The sequence below is a fragment of the Apus apus genome, chromosome 21 (assembly GCF_020740795.1).
Source record: "Apus apus isolate bApuApu2 chromosome 21, bApuApu2.pri.cur, whole genome shotgun sequence".
In the NCBI taxonomy this organism is placed as follows: domain Eukaryota; kingdom Metazoa; phylum Chordata; class Aves; order Apodiformes; family Apodidae; genus Apus; species Apus apus.
Genome location: NC_067302.1, coordinates 5,978,278 through 6,001,821, shown reverse-complemented (window position 1 = coordinate 6,001,821; position 23,544 = coordinate 5,978,278). Strand labels below are relative to the sequence as shown.

Below are 23,544 nucleotides of genomic sequence, written 5' to 3'. Positions count from 1 at the left end.
CTGCCCCACTCTGCCCTGTGCCAGCAGGTCAAAGCAGAAATGGTGAGTGTAACCTTCCTCTCGGTTTCTTCCAGGTTAACGGGTTTCCAGCTGCCTGCTCCTGTTGTGAGCACAGGGGTTGTGCTGTCCTTGTGGCTGGTGAGTGACTATGCGGTCAGTGCCCAAGGCTTCCAGGCAAACTATGAAGGTAAGTCTGCCCAGCTGGTCATTGTCTTGAGTTGTGTCCACATTTGGCTTATGGTAGGATGTGAAACTAATGCACAGCGTTTATACCAGGAGATATACACATGCAGACACTTAATCCAGATGGGAGTGCCTGATTCTTGTGTAATTTGATCAATTTTTTCAGAATTCAGATCACCAATTCCTTCTAAGTGTTCCTTCCTTTTTCCTCTCAGCATCTGTACTTAAAACATCTTTGAAAAAGATGACAGCAAAGCTAGAATGACTGAGAAGGGCAGTGTGGGATTTGACAGCGGAGTCTGCAAGGTTATAGCAAACTGAGCCACTCTTAGAGCTGACAGTGGGGAGTGCAGAGCAGTGCACAGGATGCTCAGATCACGGCATTTTTTCCTTTACATTCTCTTATTTTTCTCTTCCCTTCACCTGCCTCCCTGAGTGTTTAAATTCACCTTCTGTGTCTCTTGTCAAAAGTAACGTCCAGTGTTTGGTGGTTGTGGAGATAAAGGATTGTATGTGAAGGCTTGGTAGCTTCAGAAAATCTTGGCTCCCTAATACTGGAAATCATCAGATACGTGAAAGAACAGTTTATACAAGAGGGCAGGTGATGCCTGCACTGAGCTGGTACTGCTGGGCACGTGGCACGTGAACCACTTTAAAGTTTGAATTAGATTTATGTTGATTATTGAACCTAGAATGTTGTTCCTATCCCCAAGCGTGTTTTTCTTCAGAGTCCTTAGAAGTTCTCAGCCTTAATGCTCATTTTGGAAATGAATCCTACTGCACAATTACCCAATGCATTAAACCAAGCAGATGCCTTCATTAGATGATGTTTTAGTCTCCCAACATTTTCTGTGCTTGACTTGATTGTTCAGGTTCAGGGGAATTCTGCTGAAATACCCTCTTAGTTTTTTATTAAAACCTCTGCTCTGCCCTGAGGCAGCACTGGCACCGCCAGGTTTTTATTAGTCTGAGTGATCAGCACATTATCAGTGTTCAGAGTGCCCAGGCAATGGTGTTCAAGTTCATCCCAGAGGGAGCCCCTGCTCTGGTTCCTCCCAGGGTCGCTGCTCACTGGGGCTGCTGGGGGGATGTCCAGCACAGCAGGGTGGTGAGGAAGGGCACAGCCTGAAGCCCCTTTGCAAAATCTTTGCTAGAACGTGTGTCAGTGACTGAGTCCAGCAGACATGACAGTGCATCACCCCCAAATTGGGTGGTAAAGGACATGCAGCTGGTTTGTACTTTTCTGACATTTAGAGTTCATTTTTTAGCATTTACACACAGTTACTTGTACACTCGGTAAGATTTTTTCATTACCTTGATGCAGCAGGTAATCTTGTACAAAGGCTGGTTCCAGGGCTGCCCTTTAGTCACGTATATTTGAAGCTTATTTGTCTGGTGATTAGGAAGCTTTAAAGCAGGTAACCTGAGTGAGTCTCGGGGTGGGGAGGGGGGAGGTGGGGAAAGAAATAAAACTGAATGTGAGTGACACAGAGCTCTGGTGTAAATGAAAGTTATATTTTGAGAGGGAGAGGATTGTTAACTAAGACTAAAGGAGGAGGCAAGTTTGGTTTTTATCAAAGGGACGTGCTGCTGTAATGCTGATTCAGTTCATTGATCATCCACGAGTCGGTGAATGGCTTGTGATTTCATAATTCATGTTTAAAGACAGAACAATGCATCAGAGGCCTTGCAGTAAATGGCTCCTTTAGGATCTGCTATCAAAGCATGTTCATTATTCTCCTCCCTTTAAGCAATCATTGGGAAATGCGGCAAAAGAAACAATATTTTAAAACTGGAACAAAAGATCTTGGGAACTTTCTTTAAAAGCAGGCTGGGAGGAAGGTATTTTGGAGGCAGAAAACCATTGTGCTTTGCACTGCTCTCTGCTCTACCCTGATCCTCTGGGAAATACACACATTGAGGTTGGCTTTATCTAAGTTGACATCTTCCTAGCTTATCTAGTAAGTATGATGCCTGCATGATAAGATCTCTTACAAGCAATTTCTTGAAAACAGCACCAACATCTCCTGCTCATACCTGGACAGATGTCTCTTCATGGCTCATTGTTTCAGGACGTGCAGCTCAGCTCTGCGTTTCACTGGCTAAAAAAGGGGGAGCTTGTGGGCTGTGGTGGCAGGATCTATTTAAAGATGTTTCCACTATGGGACTGTTTAGAAATGCTTGAAGAACAGAGAGGCAGAGGGAGTTTCCAGAGGTCTGCAGAGGTTTCTCAAGCCCCAGGTGAGGCAGGGGCTGGAGGTGGCAGTGGAACTGGGGGATGACCCAGCTCTGGTGCCACAGTGCTGTGACATTTCCTTCTGGAGTTACCTGACTTTGTTCTGTTCCTATGCCTTGCTGCTGGAGCTTCCCTAATCCCCTTGTTCTCATTGTCTGACTTCCTCATCTTTCATTTAGTTTGGGGTGTGTTGCCAGCTTGATTCTCTCTGCTTCCATTGTCTGATTCTTCATGTTCTCTGATCTTTTACTGTTTGTTGTGATTTTTCTCTAGCTCAGTAATCAGTAGGGATTGTCTAGTTGTTCTGCTGTGGAAGGCAGAGAGCAAACAGGCTGGTGCTCTCCTTGCCCAGCCATCTCTTCAGGAGTGGAAGAGGTTGTGACTGAGGGTGCCCCTGCTGAGGGTGCAGCATCTCTGGGTTTAAGGCACCAGGTCACAGCTTCAGAGCTCTGGCTTCTCTTCCCAGTGCTGGTGCAGATGGTTCTGCACAATCTCCTGTTGGTTGAACCTGGGCTCCCAGGTTCTGAGCTGCAGGGTGGGAATGGCTCCTTGGCAGAGACACAGTTTGTGCTCCTGAACACCCATCAGGGGCTGGCGCGTGGTGCAGCACGTGTGGGAAACCCACAGCAGCAGCACAGCTGGAGAGAGACGTGACTGGACTGGCCCAGAGACCTGCTGTTAAGTGGATGATCTGGAAAAAGAAACGGGGGCAACCACTGCAGGATGAGTGGGAATGAGAAACTGTCAGCTCCTGCTTGTTGGGTTGGAAGAACAGAAAATTTCATTTCCATTTAAATATAATAACTTGATCTGTGTGCAATTTTTTCTTAAGAGATTCTTTTACTAAATATAAGCAGTTCTTCAGAAGCTCCATTGCAGAACATATTATTTAGAAAATATTTAAATTAAGTGCTTTTATGCTTTTAGCTTCCTTAAATTTGTTTTTCTTTTTCCTGTTGAACTGTCTCCTGAATTCAGCATGATTTCACCATTAGCCTTGTTCACCCTCAGACTGTGGGATTCTTTTTTTTTTTTTCCTTTTTTGACTAAATGATGCTTCTGAAAAATCCTAACCAGCTGTTGTGGAGTCTTGCATTTCATGCCAACTGCAAGAGAATTTCAAAGCAGAGACAGCTGTAAGGAACCTAAGCTAGAGTTTTACTAGGATGTGAATCTTGACAGCCTCATCTTGTGAAAAATATTCCTGAAGATTTAAAGACCAAGAATGACCAATGGTTCCATTTATTGCTTCCCCTGAAAGATGTGTGAAGCTAATATTAGGCACATGCCTTGACTACAATGTGGAATTAATTACAGTCACTGGTGCTGCACACCTGATGAATACATAGCAAGCTGACATTTAAAATAAATTGGGCAAGCCTTTTACAATAAGAGGGAAATTGATATAAATTCCACATCATTTCCTCAATAATGCTAATAGCAGTTCCTGATGAATAGCAGAATTTTTTTTTAAGTTTACTAATGTAGATATAAAATTACATTACTATTTGTAAACCATTACATCTGGGCTGCCTGGTTAGTCTCCAGGGTATGAAAAATAGAAAGGGATCTAAGGAAAGATCCTGGAACCTGCTCTGTATCTTAGGGGACTGGAGAGAGATGCTAGAAACCACTGGGGCTCTCAAGGCTGCACAGGTCCTTCTGCCTGAGACACCTGAGTGTCTGTAAAACATGAAGCCAGGAACCAGGCCCTGAGAATCTTGCATGAAACCTCCTGCTCTGACGTTGGGTGTTGCAGCTTCTGCTGGGACTTGGGGGGATGTTGGTGGGAGGCTGGGACAGGATGGGCCAGAGGAGCAGGATGGTGCAGTGTGTCACCTGCACCCACCTCCCAGCCTGGATGTTGTGCTCTGGGTACGGGCAAGAGAACAACAGCCGGGGAGAAAAGAGGGCAGATAACGCTGAGAGGAGATGAAGCCCAGAAAGGACCAGTAAGTGGTTGAGTTCCTGGAACACTGCAGACTGGAAATGGCTTTTCTGTCCCCAAGGACAATGGCTGCTCTTTCCTTAGTCTGCTGACCAGCTGTTTTCAGTCTGTAGAAGGCACAGGGGTGTCTCCTGAGCCTCATCCTGCTGTGGCTGGGACAGTGGTGTCCAGTGGATTCCCTGTAGGAACAGGAAGGAGATGGATTCTTTAACTTTTGTCCCTGCTATGTTGATGTCCTCAAGCCCCAGTTCTGCACTGAGCCTCAGTGTCTCTCAGTTGGGACTGTTTTCATTCATGGTGCTTGAGTTCTAACAATGGAAGTGCTATGTGCACAAAAGGGATGCAGTCATGTTGAATACGTTTTTAGGAATCCTCATCTATGTAATTTTTAGAGTGTTAACGTTATTATCTTTTCCAAAGCCAAGTTCAGTGAGGAGCCCCTGGAAGGAGTCCCAGGGCATTTAGGACTCTGGGCTGTGCTGCTGCAGAGCAGTGCTGTGCAGTGCAGCAAGATTTAACAGTAGGTGAAGATTTTCCTTCCTAAGACATCATGTTTGATTACAGCTGCAACAAATTTGATAGCTGCAAACACTAAGTGCCTGATTGAAAAGAAACAATTATGCCTAGAAGAACACTGCTTATTTTAAGAAATTAGAAGCTTGTAAATACAGAGGGAAACAGCCCCAAGTAAATGGTGCTGCTTTCCTTCATAATAAACGCCCTCTTCTTAAACACAAATATCTCATTCTTTAGGGGCCATTTGTGGAGCTGTGTAGTCATATTTAGAAAATACAATTTAAAAAGGGTTCCTGTCCTTCTCTGACCATTCCTCTTGCTAAATCTGAGGTTTCCCCACTCTGTGCTGCTCTGTGGATGCGTTGCCACTGTGCACAAGTTGTGAACCACTTACTTCTCTGGTTTTCCCTCTGTCATTTGACTTGAAAGTAACAGTTGCCCCATTAATGGAAGACAAATTGATCCGTTTGATTTCTCTGTCTTTGGAAAGAGCATTTGAGATTTCTGGGCTGCAAGGAAGTTCTTTAATAACACTTCTTCAGTCCTGTCTGCTTGTGGTTGGTTCTGGGGGAGGATAAAGCTGTTGTGGGGACTTCTGTGGGGAACAAGAACCATCATGTCCCACAGAGGGTCTCTAAGGCTTCAGGATACACTGATGTGAATGAGTGTAGAGCAGCTGCAGCAGCCACACTGTCCCTGTGGGCTGGTTGGTGGTTACATGGACTCATGTTTGTCCAGTGGCTGCTCAGAGCATATTCTCCATCTGTGCAAATAAATTCCAGAACTGCCAGACTAGTTCTGAATAGGCTAAAATGTGTGAAGCCACAACCAAATGTACTTTTTCTATTAATTTGCCTTCTGAGCGAGCACCATATTGGGTTCATTTAAACATCCAGCTGGGCCCCAAGTCTCTCAGTACCTAAGTCATCATTTGAAGCATACAGAGCTCTTGGTAAATGTACTGGCTTGATGCTTTTCTCATTTATCAGACCAAGACAAATGAACGTGAATCTTGAGTCCCAGCCAAGTCCAGATTAACCCGTGTTCTGGTGGTGGTGGGAAAGAGGAAAGCTCTGAGTCTTGTTCTGCTGCTCCTTTTTTTCTTGGGAGTTTGATGTTGCTTTATTTCTCTGATGTTTGACTCTATGCAGGAGATGGTTTAATGTGTTCAGAACCCAAATAGCTTTGCAGCTGGCTGCGTGGGTCTGCCTGCCAGAGTGTATTGACTCTTGTACAGCTACTTTTACTTTGGTCTACTTAGCACTGGGCATGCTGAGTGTGTGGCATAAAGCTTTCAAGGATTGTGCAATACCTTTTAGGACTGTTTTTTTTCCACAGACATAGTTCTTTACCTCCCATTCAGGCAACTACTCCTGCAATTTTTGCCATTTCATCCTTTTCTGCCGTGCTTAATGTACCTTGCCTTAGTGGCTTTTTGTTCTTGTTTACTATGCCTCCTAATTTTAGTATCAGTTGTGACCTGGGAGAGCTTTAGCTTTGCCTCCCTCAGGCTGATCTCTTCCTCCTCCCCCCCTTGGTATTTCAGAAGCTGAGTTAGGGTCATGCTGGAGTCAGAGCTTGGAAGGGAGACCTGCCTGGGAGCCCCGGGATGCTGAGGGGAGGGAGGATTGCTGAGTCAGCAGATAGTACCAAGTTAGCAGGGAAGCTCATGACACTGCCTGTGTCCTTTCAACAGGATAAAGAGGGGTTCATGGGGTTACAGCCAGTGCAGGATTGATGCTGCAGGTGCTGCTTTAGCTTCAGGCCACCGGGAGTGCTGAGTGCCTGGGAACATCACAGGGTGTGTAGCCAATCCATGCATGTTAATAAGGTGCTAATTACACAGTGAGCCTAGCACATGCTGATGTTGTCTTCCCATTTAGACAAGATGGTTTTAAAATTTCTTCTGAGTTTCAGGTGATGTGTGTTCTGCTTTTTTCTGGACTGGAGCAGTCTTAGACTGTGCTGTTTGGCATTCTGCTTCAGTAGTGAAATGATTCCTAAATATAGAAATGGCCACAGCTCCATGCTGAATCCACTCTGCTTTTCGTTACTAAAGAGCTGTGCTCAAGAATTAAAGTTGTAATTAAAAAAAAATGTTGTAGCCTTCACAGTTTGTGGTGCTACAGCTCTGGAGAAGAACAGCACGGAAGCCATAAAACGGTGGTTGTTTGAATGTGCCAACACTCTCAAATGGTGGGTTCAAAATGCCCCTTCACCTCTGAGAGGCTTTAACACTAACTTTGAGATGTTCATTACTGGTTTAAATTAATTCACAGATGATTGTGGCAAAGTTGCATAGTTGGACTGTTCCTTTCAGCCTCTTTGAGCTGTCTCTAGTTGGTTTGCAAACAGGGAAACCAGCTACACTGGATCAGGAGCTACAGCCTGAACTCCAGCCTCTTCTGGGATGTTGTTTAGCAGTCTGAAAATGTGCTGGTGGAATTAGTTGTGTTGAATTGATTATAAAACTATTAATGTGCAGATTTCTTTGCTCATTACATATTATTCTGTTTATAGTTAATTTGTTCAAAGTTGTAATTAATTGACATTTTAGAAAACTTCCCATCTGTTGTGTTGTGGAACTGCAAAACCTAAGAACCTCCCTGAAGAGTATAAATCCTGACGGTTGCAAATTGTATGGAGTGCTGTAAAGAGAAATTGCCCGTGTTTGTATGTAGGCCCATCATGTAGAGGAGGAACAAAATTACAGAGGACAGTGGCAGATGACCAAGGAGTTCTCATCTAATCCTCTGTACAAAATATTGGTTTATTAGTTTATTCTGCTGCAGTAACTCGTTTAGAGCATTCAAAGCAGCTGAAAGGATGAGCAACTGAGAGTCTAAATTGGCTGTGCTGGTCTCATGCACTTCTTAATAATATTTATTGTCAATAGATCTTATTGTTAATGCTTCTTATCTTAGCAGGTTGCAGATGAGTTGACTTGTTTTGAGTCATGTCTGTTTCCAAATGGCTGTAAAAGAAGTGATTGTTCTAAGAAAAAAAGCAAGAATTCCACAGATCATATCTGAATTTTGATGTTCCTGTGCCTGAAATGTCCCAACCCATTTTAATATGGGGATTAATCATAATGAAGATCACGGCTGAAAGACAGGATGAGAACAGAACCCCAGCGTGATCCCTCCCGGGGTCACTGCTGCGTGTCGAGAAGCACCAAACCTGGAGGGAAGCAGAACGAGCTGGAGTCTTGCTGGAGAGGGAGGCAGTGACACTGCCTGGTGATGAATAGCTGCAGGATGTCACAGCCCTGCAGCAGCTCTGCTTCCTGCTCCCCTGTGCTGCAACATCTGGCAGGACTTGGCTGTGCGGGAGCGTGGTGGGGGTGAGGAGCAGGGACACTGCACCCACCTCACTGCACCCAGCCATGCAGCTCCTCAGCACCACGCTGCCTTTTCATTTGCTGCTTGTTTGCAAGGCATCAGTATTGGGACTCCATGATAAGCCACGACACCAAAGAAGCATGTTTGTCAATAATATTGAGTGACAGGATTGTTTTACACAGTGTAACGTCTGGAAGAGAAGTCGTTTCATAATTAGATTTCAAGCACAGCATTGGATTGATTCTGTCTCTAATTTAGAGTTTTCCACCTAATGTAAACCGTTGGGCTGGCAATAGGTTTGCCTGTCATATGGTTTCAGATTTTTTTTTATGGCTGCTCTTTGGAATTTTTCCTCAGTATCTGGGCTCCGTGGCCGTGTCCCTGTTTGTCATCAGCTGTTTGCAACGTGCAGCTCCTGTTTCATTTCATGTACCATATGCACATGGGAAACAAGGGATTTTGCACAGTCAACTGTTCTGTTCAGTCACGTGTTTGGAGTGGTGGGTGCAAATTTAATGAGAGAAATAGTAAAGTCTCTGGTTGGTTGCAGTCAGCTGGGCTTTATGTTCCACATGAGACTGAGTTCCTGCCAGGCCTTCTTTCTCCCCTTTGCTGCTGGTCTGTGCAAGCACTGGAGGAACTGGTGTTGGCTTGACAGTGAACACATACCTTTGATGTCTTAGCAGTCATGTTAAAAAAGCCCAGACAACCTACTTGAGAATCTGACAATAGTTTAGACAAGAGCAGTTGTTTTATACACGCCTTTTAAAGGCCAATAAAGCCACCTGAGAAATCTAAAGTTGGCTTGTAAACCCTAATTTGCTGTTTACTTCCAGTTATCTGTATCTGTTTACTCCTTTTTGTTCCACAGAGGAAACAGTTCTCACGGTCAGCAGCATATTCCAGTCATCAGTGGCATTTCAGCCATGAAAGGGAAATGAAGGCAAATTGGCATGACAGGGGTGATTCAATTCTTTTTCACAGCCTTGGCAGGAAGGGGTGTAAGTGCTGCTCAGTCTGAGACTTGCAGATGAAGTCCAATAAATTTGCTGAAGGAAAATGAAGCAAATAAGCCAGGTGCTTGCCCTGGGCAGCATTTATCAGCTTGACGCCACATCAGGTAGTCAGACACTCATAAACCCACCATTTCTATTAGAAGATGAAAGAAATGTAAATATCTGTGCTGGCCCCTGTGTACCCCCTGTGGCTGGGGATTTGTTTATGAACAGACACTGCTTTTCCTTAGGAAGGGAGTGTCTGAAGCTGCCCTGAGCTCTGCTGGCAGCTGAGGTGCAGTTTGGCTGGGAATATCCTGAGCCCCCTCCAGTGCCCAAGGTCAGGTGCTTGTGGGGCTGGTGCCCTCTGCAGCAGTGGCTTCAAGCAGGGAGCTGTGGTGCTGCTGAGCTGCAGACACTGGCTCTGAGTGAGAGGAAAAACGTGAAAAGCTCCACTGGGCTCAGGGGTCTGTGCTTCACCCCTCCAGGGGGGGAAGCTAACCTGAAACATGCAGGTTTGGGTGGGGGTATCAGCAGGTCTGTGGTAGGCCCAGGAAGGCTGCAGGCTGGGGTCTTGTTGGACCATTTTTCTGCCTGAGCTGATCCTGCAGCTTCTCCTGGCAGTGCTGGTTCCCAGAAGCTTGTAGTGTTTGTCCTGGAGAGCTGGTGCAGCCTGGTAGGATGTTCCTGCTGGGGCAGCCTGGAGTCCTGCCCTGCCAGTGCTGGGGAGGTGCCCCTGCAGTGCAGGATCAGGTTTGGGAGTCTGGGGGCTGCACGTGCTGCTTCCTCTTGCTTTCTGTGCATGTTGATGGTGTTCAAACGAGTGTAGGAGAAAAACCTGCACTGAAGACTGGCTGGTCTGGGGTCCCCGTGCTGTGCTCCCCCTGTCAGTGTGTGTTGTGGATCCTTTGCTCTCCATTAGCAGCTCAGATTAAAACAACTCCCTGGGGAAGGAAGAGTCAACCTTCCTATTCTGTTTCATTTTTAGCTATACAAAAGATTTTTATTACTTAAATGAGCTCCCAGCAAGTCGGCCTTAATATACTACTAATTGATTTTAAGACTTGAAAGCAGCAAAGCTTATTAGTGTTTGCTGACTCAGCTAGAACCCCCCCCACATGCAGGAGGTTGGAGCGAGATATTGACCCATGTTGCTGCAGCACTAAATGAAGTTGAGGGAATATTAAGTGTCTCATACTGGCATTTGATTTGCATATGCAAATGAAATCAATCAGTGCAGACACAGGAGAGCAGGAATGCTAATGCTTTGCAAATAGGATCCAGTATTAAGCATTTAAACAAACACCAAGTGACACTTGCTCAGCTACAATCTGGGGACACTTTGCTGTCAAGGAGGCCCCACTGCTGCTCCCTCACAGAGCAGCTGCTGTTCTCAGGGCACAGAAGTAGAGCAGAAGACGCTGAAGGATTTGCAAGACTTTGATGTTGCTTCTGCTTTCATGGCACTTGGGAACAGCTGTTTGTGCTGAGATGGACTTAACTGGCTTGTAGGTTGCTGTACATGACTGGCCAGATCCCAACCTGGAAGTCTCAGCACGGCAGTGAGAGGTACCTTGTGAAGGACTCTCACTGTGCTGGTTCTTTCCTAAAACCTTCATTTTCCTCCCTTCACGCTCCTGTTTTGCTTTCACATAGAATAGAGAGCCATTTCTTTTCAATCAAGGAATCTATTTGCAGAACATGTAGTTGTTAGATGTTTGGTTTTGTTTCAGCATACATTTCCATAAAAAGTCACCACTAATGAGCTGTGTGAAAATTGCAGACTGACTGCCAAGCCAATTTGGTTAAAAGGCTTGTCTGTCCTTCATGACTGTTGTGTCCTTACTCATGCCCCACGTGCTCGAGCAGGTACAAGCATGGTAGCTATAAAAAGGACGGTGAGATAGCATCACATCTCAAAAAAATCCTTGTTGCTACAAATGCAGCTGCTGTTCTTTGTTTTATTTGATCTCCATGTGTTGGTTTCCCAGTTACATCTCATCAATAGTTCAAGGTTGTAAGAATTAAGAATTCTCAAAAGCTGTGAGGTTTCTTTTCATAGTTAAATTGGCTGATGTGTCTTCTCATTATAGCCAGTGTTCAGGAGGTTTTTGGTCAGTGTGTCTCCTAGATGAACTACCACTGAAATTCTGTTGACTTTGAAAATCCAAATCCTGGTCTTTAATTTCCTAGTTTGGAAAGGATTGTGGTCAGTGATCCAACCTAGATCCAATGTGGATTCCCAAGGGTCCACACTCACCATCTGAGCCAGTTCCCATATTTTTTGTTAGGGCTCCTCACTGTACTTCTCTATCTGTTTGCATTCCAAGAGGTTGTAATGTCTAATTGTTTTTATTATGTTTTAATTTGCTTTTAGAATGTTGTAGAGAACTCAGTACCCTGGGAGGGGAGGGAGCTCTCTAACTACAGGTGTTATTATTTAGGCCTGCTGACCTGACCAAAGGTTTGAAGACTAATTCAGTCCTGCAGCTGGCTGCAGAAATCCACCAGCCTGCAAAATGTTTCTTGTTCTACAGGACTCACAAATGCAGTTTGAGGTCACTGTCTAATGGGTCTAAAATCTATCAATTTGTTTCTCTGTGTAAAGAGAGGAACACAGGGGCTGGTCCTCAGCTGGAGGCAGCAGCTTGTCTGTTTTGGGCCAGCTGGGGCTTCTGCAAGAATCCTCTCTGCTTTCCATGCTCCATTTTTTTTTTCCTTTAAGTGGGATATGAATTTGAGTGACTGCATCTTGATTTAGACACAGAAATAAATCTTCTCTCCGATGCACAGATGAGTTTAAAGGCAGTTGTGCTGTGGATGGCTGAAAATGCAGACTAGAGCCGTTTGTATGTAGCAGTTTAGAGTTGGCTTTATCTCCAGTTTCTCCTTCAGCAGGAGGCTGGGGATTATGCAGGCAAAGCAATTCCTAGAGAAAGAGAAAGTGGTTTGGCTGACCTTTAGTGGCTTGTTGTGAGCTTTCCTAGCAGGGATGGCTGGGAAATAGCAGTCTGCAGACACTGAAAGGAAACCTGCTTGACTGAGTAAAAGAACCTGTCCCACAAAATCCTGTGATGTGCTGATTGGATCTAAGCTCCTGTGAGACATCTCCTCTCAATCCGTGCAAATCCACCTAGCCTGGATGGTAATTCCTTCCCCTTTTCTTTACTCAGTGGTATTTCTTTCCATATTTGAGATTAAAACGTCAGCTGTCCAAGTGGAACCTGACTATAAATAGGGAAATAACTTCCAAGCAGTTTGCCAGGGCTCACCCCACTGGAAGAACCCTGCTGTGTAAGTAGCTTAAGCTTCAAGTTGCTGGTGACTCCTGGTTGGTTTCTTGCAAAAAAGAGTGGAAGCACCACCAGCCCCTCTTCAGGTGACTGGGATGCAGGCCAGCAAGGAGGGCTTGTGGTGGAGGAGGATAAAAGTGTTCTCTCTCTCCTGGCTGGGCAAACAGCAAGTGTTGTGTTGTGGATGATGGACAGATCTAACACAAGGAGTTCCTGTCTCTCTCAGTTGCACTCTTGCCCTGACACTGAGTAGAACGGGAGTAATTTTTGGCCTTGCACTTCTCTGCTGTGACCTCTTATCTCCTTCCTACATCACTTTTTGTTGGTCTTTTCATCACTCCTGCCTGCACAGAACTTGTGGAGGATGTGGTGTCATACAGGTGTCTCTTGTGGATCTGAAGAGCTCTCTAAGCACTTGTCCTGTCCACTGAGGAGCAGGACAGGATTTCCCTGGTGTACAGTCCCTCATGTCACTCTTTGGAAAACAGAGAAGTTGGCAGCTAAAGCAGATGATGTGAAAAAGGCCTGTGTGGATGTGTGAGACTACACAAAGCATCTTCAGGAGAGCTTAAATAACAAAAGGCTACTGCTTTGTGCAGTGTACCTTTTGGTTTAGGTTTTGCTCAGCTCAAGTGGAGTGAGTCCATCTTAATTCAAATTAAATGAGTTTTTAATTAACTTTATCTCTGCTTCCAGAAGCGACTGCACATGGTACGTGGTGATCTGTGTCTCTCCGATTACCAGGCCTTCTCACCTTGAATAATATTTTGATGAAGAAAGCAGCATGATTAGCTGTCAGCCTCTGAAGAGGTGGAAAAAAAGAGCTCCTTCTCTTCCCCTTTGTGCAGGCTGTGTTCAACTGGAATTTGTAATTGTATATCCATGGTGCATGTTAAGGGATCAGTGTGGCAAGGAGTCCTCTGTGCTGCTCTTTATGCTCTGATTTCTTGAATTGAAATTTGTTAGTGAGTTATCAAGTCACAGTCAAGCACAGGCTGGTGTGGCTGTCCCTGCTGCAACTGCACCTGTCGAAGGATGCTGGGCAATTATTTTGGGTTTTGCCCTGAAATGCTCTTTGCAGTCCCTGCTGGGGCTCTCCAGCAGCTGTAGCGGTTCAAGGACAGAGCTCTTTGCTTCTGGTAGCCTAATTTTTCTGTTCTTTGACTCAAACCAAGGTGTTTGTATCCCACTACACAACGCTGTCCATGCAGATAGCAGCCATGGTGAGAATGGTTCAGCTTCCTCTGTGTAAATAGAACGGGAAGGTGCACATGTAAAATTTTTCTCCTGATGTAGTCCCAGGTATCAACTGCCTTTACAGCTCTTGCTGTTCATTACCATATCTGAAAAATGGGTAGGAGAAAAGGCATTTACCTGAACATGTTTGCAGCTCATGTGCCTGGAAATTGTCACATACAGATACTGGAGGCTGAGCAAAAGCAGTGATGCTTCTTCATTCAGAGCATGAGCTGCTGCTGTGTGAGGAGAGTACTAACAGCAATTGTAGGGAGGTGGCAGGAGGCAGTGCCTGTAACACTGTCAATATCTAGATGAAAATGTACTTTTACATGCATATCTGCTTTGCCATCCAGATCAGAGATGACTCAGTGGTTGGGGCTGTGTTCAGGGGGTCTCAGATCGTGTCACTGGTGAAGACAATGAGAATCGGTTCCTTCCCTGAGCCTCAGAAATGGAGAGATGAATCAGGGGGAGGAGGGAGGGTCATCAGTCCCAGTTTGTTGTTATCATTCTGATTACTGTGGGCTGATGTCTCTGGAGATGAAATGGCTGGAGCATTATCTCAGTTGCTATGTTTGTGGTTTTTTTATCAGCTGTCACTTTCGGCAGCTCTTGCTGAAGTGGGGAAGGTCACTGTGGCTTTATGCTCTTGAGGCTTCCATATAAACCACACCGTGTTATTAGGGAGGAAAAACAATGATTATTCAAGCACCAAAAGGCTCCATTATGTTGTTATTATTTGTGAGAACAGGGCCTGTCAATCACTTATCCCTGAAATACAGAGCAAACCAAAACTGCCCTGCCTTTCTTTCACCTTGGAGTATTACTAATAGATCTGACCTGTTTCTTTGTGCTGTGCCAAGCCTTGGAAAGTGCTTTTTTTTTTTCTCTAGGTGATACTAAAGCCTGGTGCAAAACAAGAAGCAATCCAACAAGTTAAAAAAATAAATTGAAAAGCTGAACTAAACATACAATATTTAAGGAAGATGATTCAACCTGTTTAATTCACTAGGTAACTCTGGGCAGCACAAAACACTTCTGGTGGAAAAGTGAAAACCACAAAAAATAGTGAAGTTGTATGTAAAACTTGCCCTCCCCCATTTTGTATGGAAAACTGCAACAGGTTCCAGTTTGTTCCTGAAAATTGGCTTTGACACATTATCTTTTATACTGTGAGTATTTAATCCTTGATGATTATCTAGTAATTCTGCATTTTTACTGTGAAAACTTTACTTCCTGGTGCTTAATTATTAGATGTGTTGGTCTGATAGACCAATGCCCCCTTGAAAGGAGTCAAACTGAACCTCTCTTAAAAGAGAACTGGATCAGGTCCTGATGTAAGGTCATCTGCATGTTTTGCACAGACTGTGGAGAGCTTGAATGATGGTGGCACCAAGTGTTCTTGCACAGATAGTGCAAAAAGGTGCCTCTGAGAACTGAACCTACGTACGTGCTGCTTTGGTTCTGGTCTGATTTGGGTAGCAGGTGAGGGGCCCCATGGGTGGCTCCTGTAAGAAGCCACTAGAAGCTCCCCCAGTTCAGGTGGCCCAGGCTGGGTTGTTAGGAAGAAAAGATGTGCCTCTGCAATTCATGTGAAAGAACTGAGATAAGAGCCGAGCGGAGCAAGCAAGGGAGGAAGAGCTGTGTGTCCCTCTCATACAACTCATCATGTTTTTGACTGGTTTATGAAGGATGTGAGGAACACAATTATGCCCTGTGTGTGTAGACTCATAATTTTCCAACCCAAGATAACTAAATTCAATAGGGATTAAGTGGTGAAAAAGGTAAGTTACGTCCTGTGAGTTTTACATGGAAAACAACAGACCAGCACAGCCGTGGCCGGTTTGGAAAGATGGAGCTTTTCTAGGTAAAAACAGTAGTAAAATAGACCTGCCAGGTTCTGAAGGTTCAGCTTCGTGTGATGCCACCCTGAGGTTTGACAGGGTGGATAAGAAACCACCTCTGCTTTAAAGCAAAACCCAAACAAGAACAACAACAAACTCCTGCTCCAAAAAACCTCACCAAAACCCTGTTGTGATTATTTGATCTTTTTTCTCATTTGCTCAACATCTTCATCCCCTCCTGGGCTGGTGCTTTGCCTTGAGGGATGACAAATGCATTTTGCCTGTACTTTTGTGCCAGCAAAGATACAGCAAAAATAAACAAGAAGTGGATGCAGGTGCACATGACCCCTTGAGCACCGAGCAGTAAATACAAGGTGCACTCCTGGGAGGTGGTTGGTGTGCTCAGGCTGGGACAGTCTCCCCCGTGCAGTTATAAGCAGCCTGAGAGGTGATTTTTTTCGTTTATTTTTAGCTCACACCAAAGCAAACGAGCTGCAGAAGGACAGATAACATCTTGCCAAGCTTTCTGTGAGGTCATCTGCTTGCTTTGATCAGCTCCTAGATGTTGCTGTCTTCAGGCTGACACAGCCGTGATAGTCACTTGATTATTCTTGTTATTTGCATGAAAATTATAACTAGTTACTTGATAAAGTCATGGCACCGACTTGTGCCCTGTGGAAGTGCTGTGCTTTATCTGGGAATTTCACAGCAGGAGATCTCATCTGTAGGGATTTAACTGAGCAGTTGGTCTTGCCTCTCTCTGCTTCTCTCACCAGAGTCTTCACCTTGGTGGTTCCACAGCTGATGGACAGACCAGGGCTTTTAACAGCCTTTCAGGGGACTAACTGACTAAGTGTTTTCATACACTTTGGGGACAGTTGTTCCAATTTTCTTCTTTTTTTCCTAGCTAGGAGCCATCTCACAGCTAGGGGGCTGGTTTGCTTTGGCAGAGGAGAGCTGGTGTCCAACTGGTCTTGGCATGGTTCAGTGTGGAGTCAACTGCTCAGCACACACCAAGGAGATGCTCTGGGCTCCTTTTCTGGTCACTTCCAGGGCTGTTTCCCCATCCAGGAGCTTCTGGCCATTTCTTCCTAATCTTTCAACTAATTTGACAGCCAAAACAGTTTCATGCACAACTTGTGCTCAGATTAATAAAGGAATCTACAGTTTTATCTGTGAAAAGTGTTTTATAGTCCTGATGTAAATCCAGGTGTTTCTGTGATGGATCAGATTTTCATATCCAGGTATTTCTGTATTGAGAGATACTGAATCCAGATGACAAATCAACATGCCATTAATATATTTCCCACTGGGAAACATATGAGCTCATTCATTCAAAATAGATCTTTCTGCCAAAGAGATATAAATACACATTGCTTCTTCAATATTGTGGCCTCCATTCTTGATAATAAGCAATTGAGAATGGAGGGTGGGGAATCTGGCAGTTGTGTTGCTCCTTCCATAAGCAGTCGGGCTGGCTGGATATTTCCAGTTTAGCACAAAAGCTGAAGAAAAGAAAGAGTGGGTATAAAAAGCAGCAAAACATGGTTTCCAACTAATCCATTAAAGCCTATTGCTCCAAGAAGTGGCTAGTTTCTGAGCATTTTTTCCTTGTTATTTCTGTCTGATGTTTTTAAAGGAGATTAGTCTTTCAAATGCTTGTTTATGTACCATTTAACATCTGAAATATAACTAGTGTGCTTCTCCCCTTGCAGGATTCATAACTTTCTTCTGTGCCCTCTGTGAACATGGTATTTCCTACTTGTTTGATGAACACTACATTAATTTAATGATTTTTTTTTTGTATTGGGCTTATGGAGGAAGAAAATTAGCAGGAATATTTTTTTCCTCTTGTTTTTCTTGCCATCCATGTTAGTGTCCCCCTCCCTGAGCCAAGGTGGTGAGCTTTTAGATGGCTGCATGTTGAGTTGCAGACCATCTGTAGTCAAAGATGCAAATGTCTGTCCATTTATCTCCTGAATGTGGGAACATCTCAAGGCTCAGCTTTTTTCTGACCCCTCTCTCCTTTCTGGACTGCTGGCTCTTTGTGCTCAGCCTGAGCACTCGTTGCAGGAGCTCTCTTGGCACTGCTGTGTCATTACATTCCATGAAATTTCACCTCCTGTGGACCAATCACTTTAGTGCTCATGCTTTTTGCTTCTTGGCCAGAGCTCAGAACTATCTGAGGGCATTTGGAAAGATCCTGTATTTTAATGGAATAGATCCTGTAGTTTGGCTTTGAGTGAATTTCTATTTTATATTAAAAATTGCACAAGCCCCACTCACTGCTAAGAGAACAGACTGTATTTGAAGCACAAGAGCTCCCATAGCCCTAATGGAAGTGACAAAAGTGATTCTAGAATTATCCTGTGGGTCTCTAGGAAAGAGATTTATCCTGCATGCTGTGTCAGAAACTGCTGGATGTACATTTCTCAGAGTGTCCTGGACAGATCCAGATTTCAGACTCTCCTGAAATGAATATTCCAGACACTGTGTTATGTTTTTTCAATTCTTTAAACTAACAAGTTGAACCTTCACGCTAATTAACATTTCTTACAATCATTGATTTTGCTTTTATCCCGTCCCTCCCACGCAACCCCTCATCCTATAAAATTAGACCAACTTTGGAGGAACATACAGTGGGAGGAAAAATTGTTTGCTAGCATGTTCCATAGAGTAATCTCATTAGCAGTTGTGCTCTCATGTGAATATGTGACCAGGTTGTCTGGAGAGGCTTTCCTGGTGCATTTATCCATCTTCCAGCTTCTTCATTAGTGGACATTTCCACGTGGAACTGTTTCTGGGTGTTTCTGTCACAAGTAAAGAATCCATATCCAGAAATCCCATGAGGACTTGTGCTAAACAGAGTTCCAGCCTGGCTGATCAGTTCCATGCGTTGCAGGTAGTGCCTAAATGATGCTTTGAACATACAAAATATCATGTAAATGTCACATGTTGTTAATTTGCTGTTAGGTCTCAGTACTGTGGAATAGATCCAGTTTCACTCCAGCCTGGGGTAACTTTCCAGTGCCAGGAAACTTCATCACAGCTGAAATTCCACCAGACAGGAGTTGGTAATCCCAGTGAGAGCAAAACTGACAGCAGGCTTCATAAGAAGGGATTTTTTTTTTCTAACATGTGATGTTGGTTTCCTTTGATTTGTGTCACAACTTCCCTGATTTCAGTAAAACCTTTTGGCATTTACAGACACAGGTGGGTGGACATCTTTAAACATCACTAAATAAATGTTCTGCAGTGGCTGCTGGAAGTGCTGAAGGTGTGCAGCACACAGCTCCTGTGGGCACAGCACTGTCAAGTTTCTCATTTTGAGCCAGTTTACAAGATGCTGAAGCTGTCTGGGAAGCTTCAAGTGCTGCAATGTACAAACCTGCACTAAAAGGATGCTCTAGAGAGGCTGACAAAAGTGTTTGCAGTGGGGAGTTCATTGCTGAAAGGATACTTATAACTTTCACTCTTCTTTCTAGGATGCCTGTAACTTTTTATAAAGTAAATCATGTCCTGAATGTCAGCGGGAGATGAGCCTGAGAAGTGGCTGTAACCCTGAGTGTGTGGCAGTTGAGTCCAGCAGTTGCTGTGTGAGAATGGGAAGGTTTTTTCTGCAAGCAAAGCAGCCTCTCTCTCCCACTCCTCTGGTCTTCAGCTTGTGTATCTGCAGCCTGCTGTGCTGCTTTGGAATGTACCTAATAGCTCAGTTGTTTGGACATGATCAAAAAGATAATGAATGAAATGAAGGAGTAATAGGCTGAACAGCTCATGAAGGGTTTTAGTCTAAAGTAACTGGTTCAGGTCAGCAGGCACAGAAAAGTCCACTGCACTAACCTGTTCCAAGCTGTAGTGAGCTGCTTCTGTGTCACCAAGTGTGATGCTTGGGTGTCACCTTCTCTGGTTTGTCCCTCACACTGGGCCCTGTTTTTTTCCCCTCAAGCATTACCTTGACTTCCTAGTGTTTCTCCTCTGAGCACCTGATGCACAGCTCTGGAGAAAAGAGGTTTTGCTTTTTGGATTGAATTGCATGTCAAATAGGTGCTGTGTAAATTCTTCTAACATGAGCATTTGAAGGGGTTGAACTTTAATGCTTTGCCTGGATGGGCTTTGACTGTTTGAAGGGTTCAAGCCGAAGACATTAGATTTTCAGTGTTTCCTGTTCAAGGCACAAACTGCCAGTCACAGAAGCTGGGAGTTGTTCTCTTCTGTGGTAGACAGGTTAAGGGAACTGTGTGTAACAAACAGATTCTGTTCCTTTGCTGTCCTCTCAGCAGCAGGAGCATCTGCAGTAGAGAATGCAGGTCTGGGTGGGTAAGGGTATCTACTTCCCCTACTCCCACCTGAAGGTTAGGCAGGGTTTGCATCTTTGCCCTTAGAGAGGGTAGATTGTGTTGTGTGTAAACAGTGTGATTAAAGTAGGAAGGGGAATAAATAATTTTTGAGCTGTTTGGTGCTGAACACTCAGTGAGATGTGCCTTTTTTTTCCTTGTGATTTGCCTGAGGGAACCTAACGTGGTGTTTTGGTGGTTACATGTGAGCCCTTTCCATGTGATCTTTCTCAGTGTATTATCAGAGTCAGCTTTAATATCAGTGATGTTAAACTGAAACAACAGGTAGGTTTGCCCCATGTGGTGGACCAAGATTCAGGCTGGTTCTGAGATCCTGAGGTACCTGCTTTTCTAGGTTCAGCCCTGTCCTTTCTCTTTCCATGAATGTGCTCCCAGTGTCCTTCAAAGCAAATCTGTGTCCTGTTTCCATGACAATATTTATACAATAGATGCCTTTCTTATACCATGCATATATGGTTTTTCATTTGTAACATCTCGTTGCATCAATCCCTGCTACATTCAAGGTCTCCTTGAAGTGTTTGGAAGATCATACTATTCTAGATAGATCTTAAATGAGTGTTTCTGGGTAGCCCAGCCTGAGAGCAAAGCTTCCCACTGTCTTGCCTGGGGAAAGAGTGAACGAGCTGCATTGTTTGCATTTTGCTGATAAGTAAAATGGAACAGGACAAGAACATCCCTTGTGGGACAGGTGCTCTCTCCAGGTTTCCCTGCATCCCCACTCTTTTTTTCTTGAACTACGAGGTGGGTTTTGTTTGAGAGAAGTGGAGCTGTGTACGTAGGCTAATGACTGCAGCAACAGGGAGTGGATTCTTTGGTGCTGAGGTCTGTGGCCACAGCTGCTCCAGCTGTGGAAGAGCTAAGCAGGGGGCTGGACCCTTCTCCATCCCTGCTGTGTACACGTGTCAGTGCAGGGGTCTCAAAAGGGGATGTTAGTGATCTAACCTGGCAGCAGGAGCAAGTGTCCCTGCAGGCCTGTCCTGCAGCTGGCCTGGCAGCAGCTGAGGCACGTGCTGCCACACAGCCCTGAAAAGGGCATGATGTGACAGCCACGTCCTTCAGGCTGCGTGCTCAGAAGTGACAGGCAGGCCCCCTTCCCACTTAAATTCAGGGTGTTTATTTCAAGTGACTGGTCTTTATGTCGATCCAAGGAGAAACTCACTGAATGCAGCACGTGGCTCTTTGTCCATGTGCTTTGGCTCTGTGGGTCCCTGGAGGTGTTTGTCAGGAGCTGGTGGAGCTGGCAGCAGCAGATGTTCTGTTCACAGTCCCTGCTGCAGACCCCCCCTCAAAGCAGGAGTGTTGTCCAGCATCAGTGGCTTGGTTTGGATCTTGCAAACAGCCAAGGCCAGTGATGGTGCAGGCTCTCGGGGAAGCCTGTTAGCGTGCTGTGCCTCCCTGCTACTGGAGGATGTTCTCTTACTATCTACTCTGAACTCTCCAGCTATTTTTGCTGTTGCTTTTTTTTAAACCAATCTTACAGGTATTTCCCCTTTCCCCTTCCCTGCCCTTAACATGAGCTTGCATAAATGGCCTTTTAATGCCCCCTAAATAGGTTGAGATGTATGAATGCGAAGACAGGGCAGGTCTGAGCACTCAGCTCCACAACATCTACCTTTGAGTGACAGGCAAGGATCTGAAATCAGAGTAAGGTCCTTGAAATGAGAATAAGCTCTTGCTTGTGAATATGTTCAGGCAGTGGGGAGATCCCATGTGGGGCTAAAAACTTGTTCTCTGAGATGAGTGCATGTTCCTGCCTTGTTTGCAAAATTCTGCTTGTGGCAAATTTTGCAAGATAGGCACCTCTGGATGGAGGAGACAGGACTCAGCCCTTGGCATGTTTTTGTGACACAATTAGACCCCTTCAGCTTTGTTTTCAGTGAAGAGGATAAAATTACCTTCTAGATTATTATTTTTTAAAAATATAAATTATGACCACAAAGGAATCTGCAGTGCCAGAAGCAGACAGGGGGCTGCAGCTCAGTGGGCTCTTTGTGGCACCACCCTTGAAACTTATTTGCTTTGTGGTTATTGACAGGAGGTGCCTGCACTGTGGGCTCAGCATTCCTGGTTGCTTTTGCTATTGGCTGTTCTGCTCAACATAATTCTCCTGTCCTGTGCCCAAGGGCATTTGCCCACGAGCTGTGAGGTTTCCCTGTTCAGTTCAGGTGCTGCACTGTGAGGTTGATGTCCCTGTTGTGCCTACAGTGTTGGCCATTGTGGCATTGAGCAGACAAGCTTCCTAAAGAAGCACAGAAAAGATAACTAAGAGGGGATAAATTAGAAGGAAAAATTATGAAGGCTGCTGAAGAATGAAAACAAACTACTTTTTTCTATGCTCGTTTGTGGGGGTGAGCCAGGCCTTCTGTAGGAAGCTGTGAATTACGGGAGTTTCTGAGCCCACTTCTGAGGAAATGGGTTATTGATGGTTTAACCTCAGTGTAGCTCTGAGCTGACTGCCTGGCTTGGGAAGGTGCTCGGGCTGCTGCTCAGAGCAGGACTTTGGGGTGGGATCCTCAGCTGCCCCTTCAGAGGCTTGTGAGGGGCAGGGAAGACGTGTGGAAGGCACTAGAAGAAAGCCAGTGGAGCTGCCTGGGCACAGCTGGTCTGTGTGTTTGGGCACAGGAATTGCAAAGTGCTGTAGGTAAGACCTGAGGAGCCCCAACACCACTGGGCTCCCAGCTGGGTCAGGCCCCTGTGCCTGCTTTGAAGAAGGGGCTGAAAACACTGGGAATGATGTGTTGTGGTGAATGCCCTTCCTCTGCTGTGAAATATTTATTAAAACAGATGTAGTTGGCTGCAATTTCTGTTTCTGGGTAATCAGCCAATAGCTGGAGAAGATCAATAAGCAGATAAACAACATGGTCTCTCAAGTTGGAAGTGGCTTTTCTTAACAGAACAAAGAGCGTTCCCTGTCCAGGGACACTCTCCAGCAAAATGCAGAGCAGATCAACACTGGCACCCAGTGTCTGGCTAGAATCAGCTCAAATCTGGGTTTCCTGATCTGACACCCAGTTATCACGCTGACACCTTGGCCTTCAGCCTCCATGTGCACAGGGAGGGAGCTGCTTCCTCTGAGAGGGCAGCTGAGCTCCCCAGGGCTGCAGTTTTAGTTCTGCTGTTTGGTTCCTGCAGTTGTCTTCTGGTGCTGCCAGCCCCTGCAGGATTGCTTTTTTGGGCTTGTCTTTTCCTTCAGAAAAAAGATGCAGGTCTTTGTTTTCCTTGGAATAGTTAACCTCAGTTCAGAGTGGAAGAGAGAACACAAATGTAAAACCACCTTCCTCCCTAAGGCAGCTTTTTCAGGTTACTCTGCAGCTGTTAAATGCCAGTTCAGTGAAGCCTTTAAACATACACTTAAATCCATTCCTGCTAAGCAAAACACTTAACCACATACTTTAAATTAAGGTTGTGCTCAAGTGTCGTTGCACTGAAAAGCAGCAGGACCAGAGCATGTTCCCAGAAAGAAGCACATTCTCAAGTGCCTTGCTGATTAGGCTCCTGATGCAGGAGAACATCCCGGGCTGGGATGTGAGGAATGTTACCTCTGGAAGCCCAGCATCTGCCAGCATGAAGTTGTTCTTCAGAGCTCAGGAAAAG

At 45.0% G+C, this 23,544-nt stretch overlaps 1 protein-coding gene across 1 annotated transcript in view; it reads left to right on the top strand.

Moving 5' to 3' along the window:
• Nucleotides 1-23,544, top strand: part of CSMD2 (CUB and Sushi multiple domains 2) — a 262,798-nt gene that overhangs the window by 36,207 nt on the left and 203,047 nt on the right. The window contains exon 3 of the mRNA XM_051638216.1: nt 75-187. Within this exon, the coding sequence (XP_051494176.1) occupies nt 75-187 (113 nt within the window). The remainder of the gene's footprint in view (nt 1-74; nt 188-23,544) is intronic.